The sequence below is a fragment of the Protomyctophum bolini genome (assembly GCF_963924005.1).
Source record: "Protomyctophum bolini genome assembly, chromosome: 1".
Classification (NCBI taxonomy): Eukaryota; Metazoa; Chordata; class Actinopteri; order Myctophiformes; family Myctophidae; genus Protomyctophum; species Protomyctophum bolini.
In genome coordinates this window covers 26,446,610-26,460,049 of record NC_137862.1, presented here as the reverse complement: position 1 = coordinate 26,460,049, position 13,440 = coordinate 26,446,610, and the positions used below count along the sequence as shown (strand labels likewise).

Genomic DNA, 13,440 nt, shown 5'->3' with positions numbered 1-13,440 from the left:
ATATTTATTCTTGTCAAGACTTCACTTGAACCAACTTAATATCTGATATTAAAACTTTTGGTCATTTTATCGTCTACCCAGGCTTTTGTGAACGCCCCAGACTGTTTTTTAAGTTGCTTAATTGATTCAGTAGTCTACTTATAGATATTTGATATAAATTTTAGCTGCTTCCTATACAAAGCCATTGTAACTTCAAACTAACTACAATAGATTCATGGAAACACACGTCCTTCGTTCTTGTGACTGATTTATACAATCCCCTCTGTCAACCTGGGGAGAGCTTTTAACGTGTTCCTTCCACACGCTACGACCAGCCTGGGAAACTCCCCCTGTCAGGTGAAAAGAAGCAGCTTGGACACCTCATGCATTGAAGGAAGCATGAGGTCAATCCACTGCCCCCACAGGTTGGCAGAGGAAGCTCCCAGGATTACATTAGATAATTGACACTGGGTGAAAAAAATGGGTTGCAAAATCGTGGGATAAAAAAGTTTTTTCTTTCTTTTCTTTTCTTTTTTATTAAAGGAGCATTCAGTGATTTGGGTGATTTGGAACCCCCCCAGTCCCCCCCCGGCACATGCACGCCCTACAGTGGGGGGACACGCAACAGGCCAACAGCTTGCGCTGCACCAAGGTACGCCCCGCTCGATCATGATTGGCGGAAGGCCCCTCTCTATCCTTATTGGATGAAGGCTGGGCCACCTAGCCAAAAACAAAACCCCAGGGGTTAACTGGGGACAGGGAGGAATTCCTTATATGGTCAGCACACTCTATAGTAGAGAGGATTATCACAACAAAACAAAAAAATAAGTGATATTTGAATTAAGTGAAATCACTGAATAGACCTTTAATACCCTACTACTTCATCATACAGTGACACACAAAAGTAACAAAGTTTGCCAATCTACAAGCTTGTTTCAGAGCTTGTATGTTTTTGGTTTATTTCGAAAACCAATTACACTCTGGCATTGGGTCCTTTAATCCACATCTTTATTACGTAATCATTGAGAGCTAGTTATGTATAAAACCAATGGTTTTCGATGGTGGTGACGTAATGACGATATGTTTTAGTGTCGGGGGGGATTAAAGGTAATGCTCCTATGTGTACATGTATGTAATCTGGCACCACTGCCGTATCAGGCACAATTAGTAATTACGTCATTTGCTGGGACGGTGCATACTCATCAAAATTGGTAGTCATTACTGAGATTTGACAGTTTGTAGCGGTCGAAAGTACTTGCGCGCTCTGCTTGCGCACTAGAGCCAAGCAGGGAGGCATTGGGTCCCATTTTTACCATCTTTTGTATGACCCGCCCGGGGATCGAACCCCCGACCTCCCTGCAGTCCCAGGGTAGACACTCTAACCACAAGAAGGCCACTGTCTGGTTACCAACAGCAGCCTTCCCAGCAGAGCTACAACTGTAGCCATATCAGGCCCCACAGGGCTGCCAGAGGGGGCCTGGCACCCTCAGTTGCAAAGTCTGCCCCCTCAGTTTAAGTTCTACGTACATATTGTTTTACTATCTAAAAATTAGATGCCATTTTCAACTTCCCCCTCAGTCATTTCATCCTGGAGCCGAGCCTGAGCCACATACTGTAAGCGAAACACCAATACTGTACATACTGTATACACACATGATTAACATTAATTAGTTTGAACATATTTGTATATCTGTTTTTCCACTGATTACTGTGCCGAGTCATATATAGTTCAGTGGTGATCATTTAGAGAGGCCGGTCCAAAACAGCCCATAAACATGAATTATCATTTTACAACACTTTTATGGACAGTCAGAGCTGTACACTCAACACGTGTTTATGTACAGAGGCTATGCGCGTGACATCATCATCATACCCGGACGTTATGCGGGAACGCCTACTGACTGCTTTCTGGCCTTGACAGCCCACAACAGAAAAGTACTATCTGATTGCATTAAACGGCATTAAACTCAATTTGCCACTGGATTTTCCACTGACTTAATGCATGTGCATAGTACATACCCTCTATGTAACTCCTGACCTATATAGGACACATATGTTTATGTATAGCTGCTGACCAGTGGTGGAAAGTAACTACAGTATTATGTACTCAAACTGTACTTAAGTACAATTTTGAGGTACAATTACTTGAAGCAAACATCTGTGTTGACAGAAATCACAGCAGGAAGAAGGTTCGCTAAAAGTGCAGGAAGAAGGTTCGCTAAAATAAACCCACACACATTCTCGCATAGCACAGTATTTTATTAAAAGCTGCATTGCAAGTACATCCTCTTATTTTTCTGTTTTATCTTGACCGACCGACCATATACATTCGGGACTTGTATACAATAACTCTATCTTCAGAATACCTGTGGTCAGACTATGACCAGGTTGGACCAGACGTACTGTATTTCCAGCTGGTGAAGAACTATGCTGAGAAACGACCCAACTGGTGACAAATTTGATTCTGTAGTGACCTGATGCTGCCTAACATGTAGTCTTTGTCTATTGATCTACTGAATCTACTGATCTACCTGAATGCACGTTGCACTTTAATGTCATATACAGTACTTGTGTCACTCACACCCCTGCCTTGGGTGAGGGTACTATAGAGCGCCGCAGTCCCGCCCCCTACGAGGGCCCAGAAAATAATTCCCCATTAATTTTCCCCATAGACTTTTCAAAAAGTATTTATTTGACGCCGCGGACAAAGCCAACTCGGATCGTAACAAATCATGACAACAAACAAAAAATGTTGGGCACATTCTCTATGTAAATTGACTTTATACCTAGCTACTAAAATAATTGTTTAAAACCTTAAACTTTTCTCAGAACATTATTTCATCTGCCTCGAAATCATTTTTTAAGGTCTTTCTATTTTTTGGTACAGTGACTGTCATTTAAGATGTAATGTATTAATTGCTTCAAATTAACACATTAGTTTGACCCACCAGTTTTGGAGATATGGCTTGCAGAAAACAGCGAGTTGAGAAAACAGGCTTCACTTATGTGGTCTCTAACATTACAATAGCTACATGTTTAAGCATTTAAATTCAGCTCTGACGCTTATTTCAGCTCTAGTATGTGAAGAGTCTGCCTGTGCTATTAACTCATTTCTCCTCTGGTGAAAAAATGTGAGTTTGCGTGATGGCAGGCTCTCAGTCAAATTTGTAGGTGTCTGAGTAACACTCGGCACACTCATGATTCTGCTGTGCGTACTGTCTGAGGGCACTGCTGGAAGCTATAAGGTGGGTCCGGGCCGGGGGTCCTGGCTCCTGAAGACCCTCCCGTTGGTTCCAAATACAACCACCGGAACAACGCTCCACACGTCCCAAACTCTTCTCCCTTCTGGCTCCAAAACTGTGGAATGCACTTCCCATTGCAGTCAGAACTGCAGCATCACTCCCAATCTTACGCCGTAGTCTGAAAACCCACCTTTTCAGACTCCATCATGGCCCATAGCACTTACCCTACCCCCTTAGATAGCATTTCTGTAGACTTAGATAGCATTTGATACAGACTTATACCATGTTATGTAGACAGCACTATAATTGCATTGTATGTAGTCATAGCACGTCATAGTACATATGTATAGCATAGTATAGTATATATGTATAGTTTATATGTATAGTTTCATTATATAGATATTCCACTGTTACTTTCTTAGTTTACACATGTTTCATGATGAATGCTTTTTATGTGATGTATTCCCATGCTTTTTGTTCTTGCTTAATGCAAGTCGCTCTGGATTAAGAGCGTCTGCTAAATGCCTAAATTGTAAATTGTAATTGTAACCACTGGTGGGACCAGTTGAACCTGCTCCAAGTGTAGTTTTACTGAAATATATAATGAGTATGTACGACCCACCCCCCTCCTGTCTCTCTGTCCAAACATGCTTCTCGTTGCCTTCTGTAGACAGCTGCTGACTCTGTATGTGTGAATCTGTTTATTTCAGTTAGAAATCTGTTACTGCTGTTATTACAGAGTTCTTCAATGTAACAACAATTTAACATAGTTTAGATTTTTGCAGTATTTATTTAAATTCTTTATACCTTTGTGACCTCGATTTGGCTCTTCTATAACCTCACAGCCGTATAAGCGGCTCTGATGTGCTGTGAAGTGACAACATGCTGTTGAAGGCTTGTAAGAGTACTGGGTACATCCTCATCGCCTTAGTTACTGCTGTGGTCTTGACGAGGTAAGAGTTTCTGTTTAATCTACTATTTCATGCAGAAAGACCACTCACTTCACATGGGTGTGATTTTTCTGATGTGAGAACCGATCAGTGTTCAATGCAAAGGCAATATTGAGGGGTATAACCCAATTGCCAGAGAATAAACATGGCCAACGTTTTTGCAGACAATTGACATGTTCCATCTCGATGGTCCCAAGGCAGGCACCAAGCAATATTGAATACTTGAATTGATATGAATAAACGTTTTAATCCTGCAGTTCTCTGCTAGGCTAGTGGCGAAAAATAAAACTTCTGGGAACTCAGATTACTGCTAGGCCAACAGTGCAAAAGGATATACCGTATACATTTTGTATTCACTTATTTATTCTGTTACCTATGATGACACTCACTTGTCATACAGTTTGCGTAACAAAATGTTCTGTGTGTTTAGGTTCATCTATGTGTGGTCTACTGTTTATGGCCCCCAGGCCATAACAAGGTGAGATCTGGTTTCGTGTTTTTGTCTTAATTGCTTTTTGCAGATATTTCAGATATTTCGTCTGGGTCAAATTCACACAGGATATGAATAAAGAATAAATCATGTGAGCAATATATGCATGCCTTTTCAAAATGACCTTTTAAAGTCAAATCTTTGGCAGAAGATCTGTATGATTTATAACATGTCTCCCCGCTCAAGCGTTTGCAAAGAAAACATCCTGACAGTAGAGAAAGTAACAAGCCAGCCCAAGGAACTCCCCAAGGAAACTCCTCAGACACCCCCAAAGAAAACCCCCAAGGAAACCCCCAAGGAACCATGGCATGTTGGTGACCTCCTGATGCCTGAGGGGTGAGACTCACCTTTGTTCCTAAATGCATTCTGTGTTGTCTGCACGTGCATGTCTGTAATGTATAATAAGACTAATATGGTTCATATTTACTTTCAGACTTCAATACCCACAGCCGAGAGCATTAATTGGGTAAGTAGAAGAACCAGCATGTTTCAACAATAGAGTGAAGACATTATTAACAACTTGAGCCCTATTCAATAGATGTACATTTGTGTCTAGTTTTTATTTGTTGACGAAATGTTCAGTATATTTAGTCATAGTTTTAGTCATCATAGGTTATTTTTCATAGTTTCCATTTCGTTTTCGTCAGTTGAAGGTAGTCGACGAACATTTTTCGTCTTAGTTTTAGTCGACGAAAACAACACTATTGACCATGCTTCTATGGTTTGCCCCAAGGCCAGGAGGATCCCCTGCCAGTGCCGAGTCTAAACCTGGTCTAAACCCCAGGGATGAGTTTCACCCTGCCAGTGCCGAGTCTAAACCTGGTCTAAACCCCAGTGATGAGTTTCACCCTGCAGTGTTGATTTTTGCAGCAAATTTATATTTTTAGTTTAGTCATTATAGTCTTTGGAATAAAAACGTATTTTAATCATCTGAAATGTTTTTAGCGTTAGTCTAGTTTTAGTCAACTAAATATCATATGATTTTAGTTGACTAAATCCACAGTAGTTCTCTTGTCTAAAAAATGCATTTTTGCAGGCCTTGGTCTTGTCATGGCAGATTTTACACTTGGTTGCATACTAAAAATAGCAGATCTACAAGCGCACATCATGTCGCAGCGTGACTCGTTGTGTCCTTTTATGCTATTTTCAGAATGCCCACAGCCCAAGCGCAACCAAGCATAAAATGATGTCTTCTCCTTTAGTCCCACCCTAACATTTTTTGTTTTTCTTTCGTTTATGTAGTTTTTGTCAGTTTTAGTTGACGAAATCAACACTGGTTTCACCACCCTCCACAGAACTAGAGGGGAGGGAGCAGTGACAGTTGTAATGTGACATGTAATGCACCAACCTCACTGAGAGACAGTGTATTCAGTGTAATGCACCAACCTCACTGAGAGACAGTGTAGTCAGTGTAATGCACCAACCTAACTGAGAGACAGTGTATTCAGTGTAAAGCACCAACCTCACTGAGAGACAGTGTAGTCAGTGTAATGCACCAACCTCACTGAGAGACAGTGTAGTCAGTGTAATGCACCAACCTAACTGAGAGACAGTGTATTCAGTGTAATGCACCAACCTAACTGAGAGACAGTGTATTCAGTGTAATGCACCAACCTCACTGAGAGACAGTGTATTCAGTGTAATGCACCAACCTCACTGAGAGACAGTGTATTCAGTGTAATGCACCAACCTCACTGAGAGACAGTGTAGTCAGTGTAATGCACCAACCTCACTGAGAGACAGTGTATTCAGTGTAAAGCACCAACCTCACTGAGAGACAGTGTAGTCAGTGTAATGCACCAACCTCACTGAGAGACAGTGTATTCAGTGTAATGCACCAACTTCACTGAGAGACAGTGTATTCAGTGTAATGCACCAACCTCACTGAGAGACAGTGTAGTCAGTGTAAAGCACCAACCTCACTGAGAGACAGTGTAGTCAGTGTAAAGCACCAACCTCACTGAGAGACAGTGTAGTCAGTGTAAAGCACCAACCTCACTGAGAGACAGGCTTCAAACTAATTGTGATTGTGAACAGGAGAAGAGATGTGAGCGCAGTCACACCCTGGAATTCTCCTCTGGTTTGGGAGGGAACGTTTGATCCCCTGGTCATAGATGCAGTCTACAAGAAGATGGAGCCCAGAGTTGCAATTCTTGTGCTTGCAGTTGGCAAGTGGGTACACACACATACACACACACACACACACACACACACACACACACACACACACACACACACACACACACACACACACACACACACACACACACACACACACCAGCCCTTTCGAAACGGGTGCACGCACGCACTATGCAAGTCATGTATGCATAGATGCTGATTTGTATGACACATACACACACCTCTCAGTCATCATAATGCATACCTGCTGTATGATGACACACACACACACGCTTCATAAATACACATATTAAACTGTTTTCTCACGTTAATTCATTTCTTTATTTATCCTCACGTGACTTAACCGTCTTACTCTTAACCCCTACAGTATATATATATACACTGTGGTCTAGATTTGCTATTTTTGTCGCACATTTTGCCATTTGTGTAATGTAGACAACAGTAGGGGCTCGCTTTGCATGCTCTGACTTCGTGACTTCCATTGAAAAAGCATTGAGGCGGCCATGAAACACAGGCAGAGCACAGAACAGTTGGTCTTTGTGTGTATGAAGCCAGAGTATCCTATAGTGTCAGAGTATTATCGTACGTCTCTAAATGTTTTGATGAATTGAACTAGGTGGACCCTCTTGTAAACAAGTGTAATGCTTTATTGGTTCAACTGTTACTTAACAGTTCAAGGCTCAACTCTGCCTGGCTACATACAATACAGTAGCAAGATCAGCATCCGTCCAAAATGGGTTAAGCCGTTTCGGCTGAGTTTACAGTTGCTAGCAAGCTGTAGCAGAGATACAGGAAACGTGTTAACTTGTAGTTTATACATTCCATGAGAAATGTTGTACTAATAAATGAGATAATATATCCATGCTAATTACTTTACAAATGTTAATGCATTCATTCAAGTTTTATTTATTCTCGAAAGTAATCAAACTCATTTTCAGTGTCGTCGAGTAATACAATCACATAGAAAAAAACATCACAGAAGATCAGGAAAAGAAAAACAAAAGGTATACATGTGAATTACATAAGTTTACAAATAAAAAACTAAAACTGAAACAAGCTAAAACAAATTTCAAAATGATCTAAAAACATTGTGGGGGTCTATATGCTCACCAAGGTTCTAAAACGATGCAAGGGTAGCAATGTGGTCAATTTTAATAGGGTCCTGGGTCTGATGGAGTTTAATGTATTTATTTACCGTATATATTTATTGAATCCTCACAGGTACACCCGCTACCTGAAGCGTTTCCTGGAGACAGCAGAGGAGTACTTCTTTGTTGGCTATCATGTGACCTACTATGTGTTAACAGACCATGAGGACGAGGTTCCAAAGGTAGGTATTTGAAAAAAAGAAATTAAATATCATACATACTGTTGCAAGAGTAAAAATCTAAATGTGGAGAACGATAAAGGAGAAAATCAATTGGAGAAAATGGCAAAATAAAATAAAAAAGGGCGTGCATCCGCATTGTGATTCAGATGTTCAGTGTTCAGATATTGCATTGATTGTTAGCTTCCAGGAAGGACGGGCTTCCATTTCTCAGATGTCAATGCAGATCAGTTGATTATTATATTGAAATGTCCTCAACCTGTTAGATAAAGCTCGCAGCTCACAGAAAGATTACAACCATCAAGATCCCGGGAGCAAACCGCTGGCAGGAAGTGGTCCTGTCCAAAATGAAGTGGGCCACCGTCTACATTGATCAACAGGTACATGTGGGGCTTTGCGGAGGGATGGTGTGGAGCAGTGCATGGAGTCCAGGATCCCCCAGGGGTTCAGGGGGATCTAGCTCCGGGGGATCTAGGGGATTTAGCTGGGGGTTCCCAGCTAAATTAGTTAAAATGGCATCACGATCAATTAACCACTTTAGGCTTAAAGTATGTATTTTCAGTCCACGGCCAACTACTGTAGATTAATTTGGGGCAGGGGTTTTCAAACCTTTTCTATTAATTACTAATTCATAACTATAAAAAATGTTTTGCAAAATAGTAAAAAAAAAAGGCAAAGAAGTTAAGGGATAAGGGGTTTAGGGGTGACGAAAATGGAGCCCTAAATGTCATCAAATGGTGGTCCGTGGCTCAATTGCTGAATAAATAATGGTCCTTGATGTGAAAAGGGTTGAAAACCACTGCTCTAAAACATGGTCCGCATTTGATTCGATCATTCGTATTTCGTACATAGCTATCATACGGAAATACACATATTTCCCCCCCTAAGAATTTGCTGTAAGACCAGGCTGAATTTAAGCTCCAGTTATTTTCTCTCTTCTCTCAGATCCGCAACGAGTCAGACTACCTGTTCATGATGGATGTGGACAGTGTGTTCTACGCTCGCTTCGGGGCAGAGTCTCTGAGCCGCCTGACAGCTACTCTCCACCGTGGCTACTACATGGTTTACTTCTTACATTCACGCCTATGTTTGATAAGGCTATTCTACAGTTATAGGGCAAACTTTGTAACGTGATTGTATCGTATTGTTGAAAAACTGACAAAACACTTATGTATATACGCTCTGTATATCGAGAGATTTATGCAGCTTTATTGACCACATCTCCTGAAAGCTATACAGTGCATTCCCTGTTCCTTGTTACAGATAAAGGAGAAGACTCCATCTTTGCAGTTAAAATGCCATTGATTGTGTGCGTGCGTGTGTACAGTATGTATGTAAGTGCATTCTTCATGTGTGATAATTTCTGTTCTATTATCAGAGCACAGATAGAGATGGTTTTCCATATGAACGTCGTAGAGCATCCCAGGCCTTCATCCCAGCTGGTGAAGGTGACTACTACTACACCGCTGCAGTCTGGGGAGGCTACATTGAAGACATGTACAAACTGGTCAGGTACAAATGGCTTTCATCATCATTCTACACTAGTCTCCTTCAGAATATAAATGTTTGTACAGAGTTTCCAAAACACATGGGCATTTTTCCCATAGACACAAACAAAAAAGTGCTGTACCCTGCCCTTTGTTTCTTCTTTCTAATTATTTGTTTGGCCCCCAAAACAAATTTGTTGTCATGATTTGTCACGATCCGAGTTGGCTTTGTTCGAGGCTTACAGATCTTTAAGTACATTTTTGAAACTTATGGGAAAAATGCATGGGGAATTATTTCCTGGGCCCGTCGTCGTCATGAAAGCGCTGTGACGCTCTATAGTGACCCGTGTTTGGACCCCTCAGGTACTGCTTTGAAAAGTCCAAGATCGACACAGAGAACAACATCGAGGCTGCCTGGCAGGAAGAGAGCCATCTCAACAAGTAAAGTTGTTAACGCACGCACGCACGCACACATGCACGCGAACACGCACGCACGCGCACGCACACACACACACACACACACACACACACACACACACACACACACACACACACACACACACACACACACACACACACATACACACACACTATACACTCTTGAGTGTACTACAACAGTGATTCTCAGCCGTTTCAAATCGTTGCTGTCGGGCAGAAACCTCCATATTTTGTGGTTTTAAATAAATGAACACCCTACTTCATACAGCGTCACAAACAAACCCATCAAAAGTAGCAGATCTACAAGCTTGGAATGCGGTTCGAAGTCACATATTTTTCAGCTTGTAGATCTTCTACTTTTGCTATTTTTCTATTTGAATCCTGAAATTAACCGTTTTGAAGTTTCCACCCGACATGAATTGTACCCCGGGCCCTGACAGAGACAATATGCATTTAGCCACAAAACCCCATTTGGCGAATTCATTTAAATTGCTATGACACACCAATCTAAACTCTGTGTTTTAACATCGGGCGAGCATCGGCCGACACATCGCCCAGTTGAATTATTTTTGTATCTTTTCGGGCGATGTTCCTCCGCCTACTTTGACCATCGCCTGTTCACCTGCTTCTGGAAAAAAAATTCTGGCTGTCGCCCGCTGTTAAAACGTACTGTGACAGTGCATTTTAACAGCGGGCGACAGCCAGACAAATCTTCCGGAAGTGCATAATTTGTCTATGGGACCCGACGACTACCGATAGATAGATACCTTTATTATCCCACGGGGGAAAATCAGTCGCCCAGAGGCGGCACAGCAGTTATAAGGTTACAAGTTAACATACAAGTAAGGATAAGACGGATAAACAGGCGAACAGCGGCGATTGCAGGTTGAACAGGCGATAGTCGAAAAATGGGCGGAGGAACCTCGCCTGAAAATATGGAAAAATCATCTTTTGGGCGACATCGTCCGGCGATAGTGGGCGATTGGGCGATAGCCAATGAAATTCATGTGTCGCTCTCCGTTGTTCTCCCGCTGTTAAAACGCGGGAGTGTAGAAATGGATCCAAATGGGCCCAGAGTTACCACCAATAATAAGGATCCATTTAGAACCCCTGGAACCCCTGGACATGTGAGGAACAACCTCACATGTCCAAAAACTGTGACTTTTCAGGATTCAAATAAAAAAAATGGTTCAGAACTGCTTCACGCCGTGTCTTGAGCTTGCCGATCTGCTACTTTTTTATGCATTTGTGTGACGCTGTAGCATGATCAAGTAAGGCGTTCATTTACGGAAAAAACCCAAAATAAGTAAATAAGAGGTAAATAAGCAGATAAGAGGTTTCTGCCCGACAGCAATGATATTTTATTAAAATTATAAGGAACATATGGAATAAGGAACCATAAAAACTTGGGAACCATAAAACAAGTTCGACATATGAACTGTCTCTGTCTGTCTGTCTGTCTGTCTGTCTGTCTGTCTGTCCGTCCGTCTATCCATTCAGGTACTTCTTGTACAACAAGCCCACCAAGGTTCTGTCTCCAGAGTATCTGTGGGCAGACTATGACCAGGTACCAGATAACATCAAGGTGGTTCGTATTTCCCAGCTGGTGAAGAACTACGCTGAGGTGCGACCCAATGTATAATTGACGGACGTGGAGTGAGTGGCGTCCTCCGCCTCTCTTCCACCTCGCCTCTCCGTGTCCGGCTTCGATCCTATAAGCCTGTCAGATAGAGTGGCGATGAGGACATGCATACAAAGCGATATACTGTAACAGTGGGGCGCGTGTATGGGAAACATAGTGTCGCTTACCACCCGAAGTCTCTGGTGAGGTGTGCCTCTGTCAGTTCTTACCACCCGAAGTCTCTGGTGAGGTGTGCCTCTGTCAGTTCTTACCACCCGAAGTCTCTGGTTAGGTGTGCCTCTGTCAGTTCTTACCACCCGAAGTCTCTGGTGAGGCGTGCCTCTGTCAGTTTGTGGTGAACCAGCTGCTGCTGTGCTCAGAGTGAGAGCGGCTTTTATACTCGGCCTGATGCCGCGCGGCTGCCGTTGATTGCTCGCGGCATCATTTCCGTCTGGCCTACAGTGTTTCCACACCTAAGCCGAAAACGTCTGCCACACTTACTCTTTAGTAAGTGTGGCAGCACCTCTATTATGAGATTCGGCACATACACCTGGCCTATCACCTTCCTGAGTGGGCGTCTCACGCTCTGACGTGCAATGCGACAGACAGCGTGGCTGGTCACTATAACAGGGTTTTCCTACTGAGATCCCACAGTATAATGTATATGTACTGTCATGTATTTTGTGATGTATTTTAAAGTATTGTTCCGTTCAGAGGACCTCAGTGGAAATAAGTCTTTGGACTTTACTGTGTAATCCTTGAATCGCTGATTATAATTTTGTATTATGATTGCTTTTCTTTTTTTTTAAGATTTATTTATTGATAATGCAGATATCATTACAACAATGAATTACAGAATCATGATTTTTTTTTTTTAAACAAGACAAGACAAACTCAAAAAGGAAAAGACAAAAAGCAGTAAACCCCCCCCCCCACCCACCCCAACCCCAGAAAGGAAAACTACACAGCTCTCATTACTCTGTATTGTACACAACACCTCTTGACAGCATCAACTCGGAAAAATACATGAATATGATTGCTTTTCGAAATAAATCTAAATCTAAATCAAATCAAGTATATTTGTACGTCTCTAAATCTCTGATGAATTGAAAATGGTGGACCCTGTTGTAAACAAGTGTAATGCTCTATCAGTGTGTCGTCCACTTAGGACCACTACCAGTTGACCTGTAGTAAGTCTCATGGTCGGGGGGGTAGGACCAAGTCTCATGGGATTTGGGATTTGTTTATAAACATTTTGGTATTTGTTTATAAACATTTGTGATTTGTTTATAAACATTTGTGATTTGTTTATAAACATTTTGGGATTTGTTTATAAACATTTGGGATTTGTTTACAAACATTTGGGATTTGTTTATAAACATTTAGGATTTGTAAGTCTCATGGGGGGGGTAGGACCACTATCAGTTGACCTGTAGTAAGTCTCATGGTCGGGGGGGTAGGACCAAGTCTCATGGGATTTGGGATTTGTTTATAAACATTTTGGTATTTGTTTATAAACATTTGTGATTTGTTTATAAACATTTGTGATTTGTTTATAAACATTTGTGATTTGTTTATAAACATTTTGGGATTTGTTTATAAACATTTGGGATTTGTTTACAAACATTTGGGATTTGTAAGTCTCATGGGGGGGGGGGGGGGGGTAGGACCACTACCAGTTGACCTCAGTACCAGTCATTGTACTGAGTTGTGCTTTCATGTGAAATGTTAATGTATACCCATTCTGAAAACTGTTAATAAAATACT

At 41.7% G+C, this 13,440-nt stretch overlaps 1 protein-coding gene across 1 annotated transcript; it reads left to right on the top strand.

Annotated features, from left to right (window-relative positions):
- Positions 1-4,103: 4,103 nt before the first annotated feature.
- LOC308319832 (globoside alpha-1,3-N-acetylgalactosaminyltransferase 1-like) lies at positions 4,104-12,058 on the top strand (the record flags this gene model as incomplete). The annotated part of the gene is made up of 11 exons (XM_080770039.1): positions 4,104-4,174; positions 4,602-4,649; positions 4,848-4,997; positions 6,699-6,833; positions 8,022-8,130; positions 8,394-8,507; positions 9,073-9,189; positions 9,506-9,639; positions 9,978-10,055; positions 11,553-11,688; positions 11,981-12,058. 11 exons carry the CDS (start codon positions 4,104-4,106, stop codon positions 12,056-12,058), a joined length of 1,170 nt encoding a protein of 389 aa, XP_080626165.1.
- Positions 12,059-13,440: the final 1,382 nt, after the last annotated feature.